The following is a 13,534-nucleotide window of genomic DNA, read 5'->3' as shown; positions in this document are numbered from 1 at the left end:
ATGCTTTTAGATTTTGACATTATGGGTCCACTGTGTTTCCTATTATGGTTATATAATTCTTTGGTTTCTGTTTTCTCAGTTGTTTTTGTTTGTTTTTTAATCTCATTTGAAGTCTCTAATACTCAAAAGTCTGAATAATATTTGCTCAGTGATGCTATTCATATGGGTTACTTGTAATTTCTGAGATCCTGCTTATGTTGAATTGTTCATTTGATGTTTCTCTGCAATTTTTTTTCCTGTATTGGTCCAAAAAAGAAGTCTTATATGTTAATCAACTTCTGTAGTCTTTTGCACATCAGCTTGCCATTAGTATGAGCTCTGCAGTCAAAATTAACTCATTTTATTGTGACTGATCTTTTCACTTAACTTGACAAGTTTTGATAAGAGCTTGTTCAGTATGTGACAGTAAATATCATGTATATTGTACACAAGTTTTTTCTTAAACCTTTGTTCAAACTAGTAGGAATTGTTACAGAAGAAGTTGTCCGCTCAAGTTTTCATTTTGATCAATTTCATAGATACATTACAGAGGTATCAAATGTCAATTTCATAGACACATTAGGGTTCCCTTTGGTTGTGGTTTTTGTGAGTTTTGTTTTGGACTGGTTGAGCATTACAGCGGTATCTCTCTCTTCATCCACATCTATCTATCTATCTGTCTATCTATTTATCTCTCTCTCTCTCTCTCTCTCTCTCTCTCTCTCTCTCTCTCTCTCTCTCTAAGTTATATATAGCCAGTTAGTTTTATCGTTTCTTCATATTTGTGTGGCCAGGGTTTGGATTTTCCTGGTATTGTCAAGCATATGGCTAGTGAACCATATTGAAGGTTATCAGGCAATGTTATTCGTTCATTCTCGAAAGGACACAACAAAAACAGCTCAGAAATTGGTACCTTTATATTACATCTTACTTTTGTGGGTTTCTATTTGGTTGAAATTATTTTTTGAAATTGTTAATAATAAATTAGTCATGCTGACTTCATAAATGACGAAGCTTCTGTTGGTTGCTGATGCAATTGCATCAACTGCCTTGATCTTTGTATAATATGTTTCCTTTGGGGTATATGTGCCATTTGCTTTCTCTTAATAGTCTTTCTTTTATACTATTTCTTTATAAAACAAAAACAAAAAAAACAAAAAAGGTCATAAATCGAGTATAGCCGCGCGGCTACACTATTTATTAAATAAAATACATTAGGAAAATAAGTATACCCGAGCAGCTACACTATTTCTTTTTAAAAATTTGGGAAAATGAGTATAGGGCGGCTATACTATTTCTTTTTTATAAAATTAAGAAAAACCGAGGATCGCTGACCAGCTGTACTATTTAAGAAAAATTTTAAAACCGAGTATTGCCAGGCGGCTATACTATTTGTTAAATAAAATAAAAAAGCCGAGTAAAGCTGGCCGGCTATACTATTTCTTTTGTTAAAATTAGGAAAAATGAGTATAGCCGATCGGCTATACTATATGTTATTAAAAAAATAAGTATAGCCGTCCGGCTATACTATTTATTAAATAAAATAAAATAAAAAGCCGAGTACACCCGAACGGCTATACTATTTCGTTTTAAAAAATTAGAAAAATAAGTATGGCCGTGCGGCTATACTATTTATGAAATAAAATAAATGAAATAGCCGGGTAAAGCCGAGCGGCTGTACGATTTCTTTTAAAAAAATAAAGGGATAAATCGAGTGTAGCTACCCGGCTATACTATTTCTTTTTTTATAAAATTAGGAAAAACCGAGTATAGCCGATCGGCTGTACTATTTAAGAAAAATTAAAAAACCGAGTCTAGCCGCGCGGCTATACTATTTGTTAAATAAAATAAAATAAAAAAGCCGAGTAAAGCTGACCGGCTATACTATTTCTTTTTTTAAAATTAGGAAAAATAAGTATAGCCGATCGGCTATACTATTTATTAAATAAAATAAAATAAAAAGCCGAGTACAGCCGCACGGCTATACTATATGTTATTAAAAAAATAGAAAAATCAGTATACCGCTCGGCTATACTATTTATTAAATAAAATAAAAATAAGCCGAGTAAGCCGAACGGCTATACTCCTTCGTTTTAAAAAATTAGAAAAATAAGTATAGCTGGGACGGCTATACTATTTATGAAATAACATAAAATAAAATAGCCGAGTACAGCCGAACGGCTATACTGTATTAGGGGAATAAGTATAGCCGCACGGCGATACTATTTATGAAAGAAAATAAAATAAAATAGCCGAGTAAAGCCGCGCGGCTGTAGGATTTCTTTTTTAAAAAAATTAGGAAAAAAACGAGGTTTGCCTTTTTGTTTGGTTGTTGTTGGTGATTCATTGTTGTGTTGTGTTGCAGTGGTGGAGTTGACACAAAAGTATTTCTCCAGAGTTGCATCTGCACTTGGGAAAAATGACAATCAACTATCCACAGTGAGTCTGGAGTTTCTACCTTTTCGTTTCTTTCATCATGTGGTTGCATTCCTTTTGATAGGTTTTGTTTTCTAGTAGCTCCCCTGTTCTTAAAATAACATTTGTAATCATTATGTACTTGTCCAAATCCTAAGATCGTATTTGTGGAATGATTTTGCCGAAGCTGAATACCAGCTTGAGCTATTGCAATTGCAAGTATATTAAAAAAACACTAGATGCATCCATTGCTCCTCTCTTGTCTTTGATTTCTGCTGTTGGAGGAACTGGAAGCAAAAACACAGTACTGAAAAAACTGATAATCTCAAAACGCAATTAAAGTCTGACGATATGCAGAAAACAGGTCTAATGATCTTTCAAGTCAATTAACTAAATTTGATCACAAAGTAAAATTCATTCTTGACGTGCAACCATTTCCATGTCTGTTCTGGATGGTCAAGCCTTATCTTCTGTGGTTTTCTCTCGCAAACTCTCTGAAGGTTGCTTCTCTTTGGCCTTGGAGGCAGCAGCACTACAATTTCATGGGGAAAAAATAGATTAATTCAAAACTTATTACCAAAGGCGCAAAACGTTAATCACTTTTATTAGAAAAAGATTACTAAGATTATCAATATTCTGCAATTATTGTGAGAATCAATTACATGATAAGAAATGTGATTTACCTTATGAAATGACAAAAATGGATTCCAAAATTAGATGTTTGAATTTCTTTTAAGCTTTTACTATTAAGAGACGAAGTTATTTGCACGTGACGTGTGTGTCATGAGTGGAAGTACAAATAACAATTAAGTAATATATACCCGTATTTACGCTCCCCCGGTAGCGCGGGAGCATTGGGGGATTACAAATAACACTTCTTCTCTTTTTTTTTCTTTTTTTTAAATCTATCTCATCGCACGCTCCTTATAAACAATGTTATCTCTCCTCCCACCTAGCAATCTCCCCTTCCTCTTTCTCTTTTCCATCTCTATATAAATACAAAACAACAAATAAACATTATCAAACAGAAGTATAAAGTTTTGCGCAACCTGGTTTCTCCTGGTGCACTAGAACTTGCATTCCCCTTCAGATTGGATTCAAATAATACTGGTTCTATGATCCGGATGTCAAAGACCTTCTCTTCTGCATCTTCCAAAGTTGACCAGTAATTGTATCCTTGTTCATATTTTCTCATCTCAGTTATGACATGAGAGGGCTACATTACACAGAATAAATATTCACATATTAGTTATTTATGTGTATGTGTATGTTGTTTTGGTTAAACAAAAAAAAAACAAGGAGGCAGAGAAAAATTAAGATCATAGTCTTACCAGATCAGGAAGGATTGGTGAATTGAGATCATCAGATTGATCATGCTGCAAGTCTTCTTCTTTTGATTGGTTTTTTTTCCCATCAAGCTCTTCCTTCTCCTTGCAAAGTTCTAGGTGCTGTTTCATAATATGGAGTTCTCTTTCAAGTCCCTGAATTTGGGAATTGAGACCTCTGATAATGCCAAGACAACCATTCACAGGATCATTTTTCCTTGCATTCCCTTCCGTGAGAATGCTTTCAGCAGCTGCCTGTTTTTGATCAGGTGCAGCCATGGCCATGATCTTTTGGATGTTGCTCACACCAAAGATCTTATGAGCATTTTGGAACTCACTGTACCTGCTGGCTGGAAAGTATGGGGCCATTTCACAGGTCTCATCACATTTTCTCCTCTGCTGCTTGCAGGAAGCACAAGGATGGTTTTGAGCTGCACCCTGATCCCTATTTTCCATGATTGCTTGTTCTCACTGAAAATGAACCAAACAGAAGCAATTGAGGGTGAGGAAAAGCAAAGAAATTGGGATTTAATTGAGAGTTAAAGAGGGATATAAAGTTGGCTCAAGCTTTTGGTTAATGAGTTGGATAGCATCAGATTTTGTGAAATATATTTTGGCATCTAAAATTTATTTGGATTTTGTACAAAACCCAAAATATTTTTATTTTTATTTTTGTGGTTTAAGGCAGCATATGCATGGCTTGAGTCAGGGTTTCAAAGCCAATTGTCAATTTGTCATCATTAGGAAAAGCCCTTCAGTTTCTTTGTTTTTGAATTTGACTCTGCTGCAATTAATCTCTCCCGTTTCGTTCATGCATCTAACAGTTGTGTGACAAAGTTGAGTAATCAGCTATGACAACTCAAATCCCAACTGGATTTTTATTGGGAGAGGGAATCGAACCTAAAACTTCAATGAGGTAAATGCTCATAAATCACTTGAGTTATAAGCCACTTCATCAAATTCCAACCGAATTACTAAAGGGTTATATAGGATTTTACCTTGCTTATTAAGCTAATTTACTATACTTTCCATTGTTTTCATATGCACAATTAGAGCTGGGTTGGTAAGAAAACAAATGACAAACTTCTACATGGTGATTTTAATATGTTACTATTGTCTGCATATTTGCCTGCATGCCCTTTGTGGTATGCAATTAATCACTCCAAACTATTTTTCTTTTTATTCTTCTTCTAGCTTGGAAATTTCTAGCACTACCAAATCTGGTTGCTTACCCTGAATTTGTAGTGGTTCTATCTGTAAATTAAATTAGAATTTACTTATCAAGCATTGCTTCGGAAATGTATAAACACAACCCATATTAATCGTAGTTTAACTCTTATAAAGTATATATCAACTAACTCTTAATTTAGTATTTCTTTTTTTTTTATAAAATTAAAAGATGTTTCCAACTCGAAATTCCTCTCCCACTCATTGTTGAAAGAAAAAGTTTAGTATATATGCACATTTTGGTGCAAATTTCTAAATAATTTATCATTTTATTCAAGCATATGGGCCTACCTGGCCCAGAAAACATAAGCAGATAGCCTTATATGGTGAAGGGGCCCAAGCAATCAAACGCACCGTATTGGGCCTACGGCGTCGACACTTGAAATCCGACAAAGACATATATCTCGCCATCGTCATCGAAAAACCACAAACACCGTCTTCAATTCAAGGATTGCGTAGTCGAAACGCAGCGTTTCATCTTTCCCAATTACACAGAGAGAGCGAAAGAGAGAGAGGGGCTTGAGGTTGAGCTCTGATGGCGGGAAAACCCCAACCGGTTCGCGTACTGTATTGTGCGGTGTGCAGTTTGCCTGCAGAGTACTGTGAATTCGGGCCCGATTTCGAGAAATGCAAGCCCTGGTTGATCCAAAACGCCCCAGACCTTTACCCGGATCTCGTTAAAGGTTCTATTTTGCACCCAAACCCTAATTTCTTCTGTTCAGTTTTAATCACCCCGCTTATTTTCTTATGGTTGCTCTGTTTTTTTTTTTCTTCACTTGCTATATTTAATCATTTTTTCATCTTTTTTGTTAATAATTTAATTCTTGTCTTTATTTTGAGCAGAGGCTAATGCGAAGGAAGCTGATAAAGTAGCCAACCAGTTGCAGTCTACTGGTATATCTTCTGGTGGAGATGGAGCTGCTTCTTCAGGTAATACTGTAAATATGTGTATGGATGTATGTAGCAGTGTATGTTTGTATTTAATAATGAATTTATGTATTTATGTGTTTATGTGCATGTGTGTTACTATTTATGGTCTGGATTGGATAAGTTATTAGTATTTGTACGTATTTACTTATGTGTTTGTCTCTGGTGATATGCAATGCATAAACATGATACATATTGTATAAGATGTATCTGGCCGTCTGTCTTTACAATTTTGTATGTATGTTGCGATTGTTATTGTACGTTTGGCAGCTATAAAATGAGTTGGGATGTTTCTCTGTTTGTTTCTTTTTCTTTCTTTTTCAATTTAAATCTATTTGTAGAGAATTTTTTTCCACTTTGCAAATTCCAATTGTAACGAATTTCATGACCCCCGCTATCTCTCTCTCTCTCTCTCTGGGGGTTGGTGGTGGCACTTCAGCACCTAAGCAAGAAGAAGTCAAGCGTCTTCCAGGCGGGAAGATTAAGAAAAAGGTGAGACTTTTGAAATTATTTGTTTGTGAGGATCTTTAGATTACAAATATTTAAACTTGGTATTGGCTTTTCTGTAGGAGAGGCAAGAAGTTACTATTGAAAAGATGACGCGTAATAAGCGAAAATGTATCACCACTGTGAAAGGGCTGGAACTTTTTGGTGAGCAATCTTCTGCTTTACATCCTTTGTTTTCCCAAAGATTCTTATTTTGTTTCTATTGTCATTAACTTAGTGCCTTTGATTACAATTCAGGTGTCAAACTTAGTGATGCTTCAAAGAAATTGGGGAAAAAGTTTGCCACAGGAGCCTCTGTTGTTAAGGTTTGACAGACTTTAAGAAACGATTTTGAAATCTGTTCTGCCATGTGTGGTTATGTTTGTTATGATTAATTTGGAATAATTGGTTTCAGGGGCCAACTGAGAAGGACCAAATTGATGTTCAAGGGGATATAGCCTATGACATTGTGGAGTTTATTACAGATACCTGGCCTGATGTAAGCTACTACACATTGTTTTCTCTTTCTCCAATAGGATGTGTTGTTTTCACCTTTTATTCAAACAGAAGTTCTGTAGTGTTCCCATAAGAACATTCACCTCTTTAATGCTTTTTATGTGAAGCACTTAGGTAAAAGTAGAAGTACTATATGCTAGCAGTTAGTGAATGAGGATCCCAGTATAGTTCTATGAATCCAATAAGATCTTCACAGCCTTGGATGTCTCATTAACGTTGAGTTGATAAATGAAAAACTAAACCATCACGCATATAATTGGACTTTGGGACGTATCCACCATTCAATGTCAAAATTTTCTGTTGTTGATGCCTTCTCATACTGGTTCTGCTCCTTGTTTTGAACTTCTTTTGACATTGTTTTGAATTCTATTATTATTAGTCCATGAATGATTGCATGGGCTAGCACCATGTTTAGGAATTGTTTTTAACGAATTCTTTATAATGGCCAGGGCATCAAGGATTATCCTTTCATGCTTCTTTTTCTCTACTTTTGTACTAGTGGGAGTTATTTGATATTCCATAGAAGACCAAAAGCCTTGCTTTAACCTTCCGATGATCAAATTTGCTTATGTAGAGAACCATGCCTAACCTAAATATCAAATCTGAATGTAGACACCACAAGTTGTACTAATTTTTTTTATTTTTTTTCAATTTAGCATCACCAATGGCTTTAATTGATGTTGGAATTGAATCGTGGACACCTTGGCTATGAAGATGTATTCTTATTTCATTTGTCATGAATTGAACACGTACTTAAATCATACCAAAAATCCAAAAACAAACATTTATCTGAAGAAAACAATTGAGAAGGCTCTTTGTCTGATTGTTCCCCCACCCCCTATTTTTCTAGTTACGATTTGGTAGTCTTTTGTTCTTTGATAAGATCACTTTATACAGCCTGTTTGGGTTGAAATTTTAAGATGTGCTTAGTTTACAGTACCTAAAATAACAATATCTTCTTCTTCTTCTTCTCCTCCTTTCTCAGGTCCCAGAAGCTGCAATTTTCTTTATAGAAGATGGCAGAAAGGTCCCAGCTGCTTGAATGGTATTCGTGGCACACAAATAAAATGGAGCATGTTATCTTCAAAGTAAAAGGCCGCTGGACATACTCTCTAAAGTTCCAAGAGTCGAACAGCCAGTGAGACTTTTGCCCCGCTATAGAATCTCTTGTTATCTGGGTTGCAAGAATAGTGTATTTTTTTGAGTTAAAACTGTGTTTCAAGATCAATGATTTGCTTTGTATAGGGGCAAAATTCTATGTGCCACCTTGCTCTGTTTTTGTGTGTCACATATTACCTATAGGTAATTTTAAAGAAACATGTTTTCTCCAGTATATCGCATACATAGTTTATCATCGTGATGCAATACTCGGCTGCTGCGTCCTGTAAACTTGTTGCTTCTGTGAGTTAGCAAAATGAGAATCAGAATAATATCCAAAATTTTGAGCTACCAAATGAATTTCATTCCGTACTTTTCATCTTCCACCTATCATTACCAAATCTGTGCAGGTTATCAAAGTTTGCCAAAACCTTGGAAGCTTCACTTTTTGTCTGCCTAAAAGGAAAAAATGGCTTTGGATGGATAGCCTATTGCTCTGTGAAGCTCTTTTCTTAACAGAGAGAAGTTTTAGTGTGTGAAACTCCTTAGATTGACAACCGTAATGCCGCATCAAACTATGTCTTCGCTAAGCAGGAAATGATTTTCTCGTGCCAGCCTAAAAGCTTGGCAAATATTTTATTTTAATTTTATATTTATGGTAAAATGCTTGTCAAACATGCAATGCAGACCAGGGGCGCAGGCAAACGTGAAAAGACAAATTTTTCCACCGACCCAAACAGGCAGATACGAAATTGGCTCTGTTGACTACAGGGAAGAAGAGTAATTTAAAATATATATATATATATATATATAAATTTATTTGATTTTGTCAAAGAAGGAGAGTGGTTTGATTTGATGGGATATTTATTTCAATAGAAGTGGGTTTACGAGTCCACTCTCCACTGGATGATAGGCAACAAATTGTGACTCCGAGGGCTTTTGTGTACCAAAACGAACCCATTCTTGCAGGCCCCAAAAGCAATACTAGGAAACCCACTATCCTCTTCCATCCAAACAAAAAAAAAATTTCCATTTAAAAGTAAAAAATTCGGAATAAAAAATAGTAGTCATACCACATTTATTTAGTAAGAAATCAACTAGATATAAAAATATCATATCCAAGCCCCCAGGGCTGCAAATACGTAAACAAGGACAAGAATGCATGGTGGATGAATCTGTACGGAACTACAAGTCCTCTGCAGCACATTGGCTTGTGAAAGAATGTTTGTGATATTGTGAATATTAATTTATCATTTGACACAAGTAATGAACTCAGTCTGCTTATCTATTCAACCGACTATTTCTTACGGAAAATACAAAGTTTATTCAAGGTCTCTTAGTCCTTGCGTAAATCTGCAAAAGGATGCATTTGGAGTTCACTGATTTGATCAAGTCTCTTTATCTTCTTCTCCTCCTTCTCCTCCTCCTTGCGTACATTTGGAAAAGCATATGCAACTTGGCCGGCCACTAAACGACGACGTCAATCAACGCCACTCCATGCTCCTCAAATCCCACGTCAAATTTCTTGACTCCTATTTAATGAGCATTGAATTCACTCTCCTCTCTCAACACCTCTCTCCTTTCTCTACTTGTGTTATTTTTATTATTAAAAAAATGGCTAAGAATTTTGCAGTGCCAAAATACTTGACCACCATGACTTTTTTCATAGGGTTTGTGATGCTATCCACAACCTGCACAAGTCTAGTCCTATTCCCACCCAAGGACATCGCCGGTATGCTTCGAAACGACACAGAATCCATCAATTCAACATCTACAGATTATGGCCATATAGTTCAAGAATTCCCAGCTGCAGTTTTTAATCCAACGTCACCGAACGACATCGCAAGCCTAATCCTATTCTCAAACAACAATTCTTACGCGCCTTTTGGCGTCGCCGCCAGAGGCCAGGGACATTCTGTTCGCGGACAGGACCTGGCTCCTGACGGAGTTGTCATAAACATGACAGCGTTGAGCAATGGGTCTAGAATTGTGGTCTCCGAGAGCCCGTCTTTGGGTTCTTATGCTGATGTTGGAGGTGAGCAGCTTTGGATTGATGTTTTGCATGCTACACTCGACCATGGTCTTACGCCGGTTTCGTGGACCGACTACCTGTACCTGAGCGTCGGTGGAACGCTCAGTAACGCTGGCATCAGCGGCCAAACGTTTCGTTTTGGACCTCAAATCAGCAATGTCTATGAACTGGATGTTGTAACTGGTATGTACTATGAAGACTAACCTCAGCACTCTATCTTTGTTCTCTTGATTGGAATTGCCCCTTTTTTTTTTCTTTTCCTGTTTCCATTTTTTGTCCTTATCTATGCATGAGATATATTCAATGTATTTGACATCATCCGGCTTTCACTCTAAAATCCTAACCACTATATTGCCTTTTGTATTGCAATTTGCATGCATGTTCATGGAAATAAATGCACCTCAACAATCGTTACAAACAGACCATGCATTAACTTCCCAAGATTTCTCAATCTTTTGTCCCTATTTATTATATGTAACAAATTTCCCAAATTTCCGAAAATCAAGCTCTTCTGATAATGAAAGTTAAAACTTGAATTTCCTTTTTATTGTTCCAATCAACACATTTTTTTTTAGTACAAGCGATCATCTAAACTACAGGGGAGAGAGTTTCTCACATACACACACAACTGAAGCCATGAGGGTTCAAACCTAAGACCTTTGGTTTGCAAATCAATACCATTTTCCACTGGAATTGAACCAATTCAAGTTTTTAGTTATTAACTATTATAGTTAGATTTGAAGACTCATATTCATATAAAGTTTTCCTAGGAAAGGGGTTTAATGTGATGAGGATTTTGACTTTTTCTACAGGGAAAGGAGATTTCATAACTTGTTCCTCAACCAAGAAGCCTAAGCTATTTTATGCTGTTCTTGGAGGTTTAGGCCAATTTGGTATTATAACCAGAGCAAGGATTGCCCTACAGCCAGCTCCAAACAGGGTATACATTATAATAGATATACTTTCATCTTTTCTTTTCTTTTTTCTGCCTCAAAATAGGATTTGAGTTAGAGCTGACATGAACAACATATATACATTGCAGGCTAAATGGGTACGACTACTTTACAGCAACTTCAGTGCATTTTCAAGTGACCAAGAACTTTTAATCTCAACAAGTGGAAAGATGGAAAGAGATGGGTTCGATTATGTCGAAGGTCTCCTTCTAATGCAGCAAGGTCCTCTAGATCTTTCATTTTATCCAGTAGCCGATCAACCACGAATAGCTTCTCTAGTAAACCAATACGGCATCGTTTACACCATAGAAGTGATCAAATATTACGACGATAGCACTCGGGATACAGTGGACAAGGTACATTATTTCTGTCCTGATCAACCAAATAATATACCCTAGGCTAGCATTTTAATGAGGACTTAACTTGAGAATTTGCATCTCATTAATTTATATTTCCTTGTACATATAGGTAGTTGAAAAATTGACCAAAAGGTTAAGCTTTGTTCCTGGATTTATGTTCGAGCAAGATGTATCATACGAAGAATTTCTGGATAGAGTGCGAATTGAAGAGAAAATTCTTCAATCACTTGGACTATGGGATATTGCACATCCATGGATGAATCTCTTTGTACCAAAATCACGAATTTCGGACTTCGATTCGGGTGTTTTCAAGGACATTCTTCTTAAACAAAAGGTCCCTGCCGCACTAATCCTCATTTACCCCATGAATCGAAACAAGTAAGTTTTTGAAATACGTAAATTCGATTACTATTCATGGAATAAAAAAATTCTGGTTTCTTTTTTGTTGTGTGATCTAATAAAAAAAACATGTTTTACATGGTTGAAAATGATATTGCAGGTGGGATGGTAGGATGTCTGCAGTTATTCCAGATGAAGATGTTTTCTATGTTGTAGGACTTTTGCATTCAAGTGGGTTCAATGAATGGCCGGCATTTGATGAAGTAAATACACAACTACTACAATTTTGTCATGATGCTGGCATTATGGTCAAACAGTACCTTCCCCATTACCAGACACAGGAGGACTGGAAAAACCATTTTGGATCAAACTGGCAAAGCTTCCAAGAAATGAAAACCAAGTCTGATCCAAACAAGATATTAGCTCCAGGACAGAGAATTTTCAACTCCTTATTGTAATTAAGTAGTGGCAGTTGGAAGTAGGGTGGTTGTTGTGCCCCCACTGTAATAATCTAAATCTCAGTTCATGAAAAACTTTCATTAATTGGTTCATTTTGTCTAATTAAGAGTCAATTTGGAGTAGGAGAATCTGAGCAGTAAATGAGAATTTGGAGAGAGTACACGGAAATAGTGGTCCAAGACTAAAAAACAAAAGAAAAAGTTTGGCTGTGAATCGAATTGAAGATTTGGAAAACCACAAGCAACCAGAAAGCATATGTGGAAGAAGTCACTTGCCATGATTTGGACAATACATTGATAGTTTGGATTTTGCGAGAGATTGCATTATCATGTGAAGGATATTTTGCTAGAGATTGCATTATATCATGTCAAATATATGGACAAAACTACTGATGCTTGCTAATTCTCTGAAGATCTCACGTATATTGGTGGGGGTCACTTCTATTAGAGAGTTGGTCAAATTTCACGATCTATATTTATATATCTTCAAATTTCTATTTCTTTAGTGTGAATACATGAAATTTGAATTCTGAAACGATTTAATATCTTGCTTGGCAGAGGTTTGCCAAAGTCGTCGCAGTCCACTACTTTCTTTGTTTGGATGGACAAAATTTTCATATTTTTCGTTCAAAAAGGTGAAACTAGAAGAAGAGCATGCATGTCCCAATTGAGTCCAACAGAGAAGAATAGACACTCAACTACTCATTTCTGTAAAAGATACATACATGTATGTATGATGATATGAGTAAATATGGTAAAAGTAGTAAGTAATATATTATTTGTTAGAAATGATTGTGATCCATGGGGTTTGGATATAAGGTCATGCTCCATAGATTATCAAGATCCAATTCACACTGCTTTTGCTTAAAGGGAAAATGTGTTGATTCCTAATTATCATATCCTGCCAAAACATTGGTTTCAAATTTCATTCACATTAGTATTTTTCTTCTGAGTCACGCGGCAGCTGAATATTCAAATGACATGGGATAGAAGCTTCGATTGCTTGGGGACCATGGGTTAAGACCAAGTAAATCGAGTCAGTATCTACTCGTATATCCTTCAAATCTTTGAACAATATTGCAAATCTTGTTGTCAGCTGGAAACTTCTCAATAAGGACCAAGAGAAGATTGGTCAATTTAACATAAATTTCCACAAGGCAATCAAAGACCCCATGCAAATTGGAGTGACCATGAGGTGTCCCCCAACTTGTCTAATTGGTATCCAAAAATCTGATTTTCTAAAATTTGTCATGTCATTAGCTGCATACGACTACAAGTCTATTTTTTATATTATATATATATATATATATATGATGAAAACTCATAGCTGTATACAACCGATTGCATCTAACGAAGTTTCTTCCTCGCAATATCCTTAAAAACCCTAACTCTTCTAGTTTTCACTTGGTCCAATATAGCA

General features: G+C 35.9%; 2 protein-coding genes across 2 annotated transcripts; both read left to right on the top strand.

Annotated features, from left to right (window-relative positions):
- Positions 5,372 to 8,329, top strand: LOC18770885 (translation machinery-associated protein 22). The gene is made up of 7 exons (XM_007202556.2): positions 5,372 to 5,629; positions 5,790 to 5,876; positions 6,313 to 6,365; positions 6,443 to 6,524; positions 6,618 to 6,685; positions 6,775 to 6,858; positions 7,861 to 8,329. Exons 1-7 carry the CDS (start codon positions 5,482 to 5,484, stop codon positions 7,915 to 7,917), a joined length of 579 nt encoding a protein of 192 aa, XP_007202618.1. The 5' UTR covers positions 5,372 to 5,481; the 3' UTR covers positions 7,918 to 8,329.
- On the top strand, positions 9,588 to 12,119 carry LOC18770627 (cytokinin dehydrogenase 2). The gene is made up of 5 exons (XM_007203794.2): positions 9,588 to 10,188; positions 10,818 to 10,945; positions 11,048 to 11,314; positions 11,427 to 11,695; positions 11,817 to 12,119. The coding sequence occupies exons 1-5, from the start codon at positions 9,588 to 9,590 to the stop codon at positions 12,112 to 12,114; spliced, it is 1,563 nt and encodes a 520-aa protein (XP_007203856.2). The 3' UTR covers positions 12,115 to 12,119.

Source organism: Prunus persica, chromosome G7, assembly GCF_000346465.2.
Source record: "Prunus persica cultivar Lovell chromosome G7, Prunus_persica_NCBIv2, whole genome shotgun sequence".
In the NCBI taxonomy this organism is placed as follows: Eukaryota; Viridiplantae; Streptophyta; class Magnoliopsida; order Rosales; family Rosaceae; genus Prunus; species Prunus persica.
Note: the sequence above shows the minus strand (reverse complement) of the source record. Positions and strands in the feature narration are given on the sequence as shown.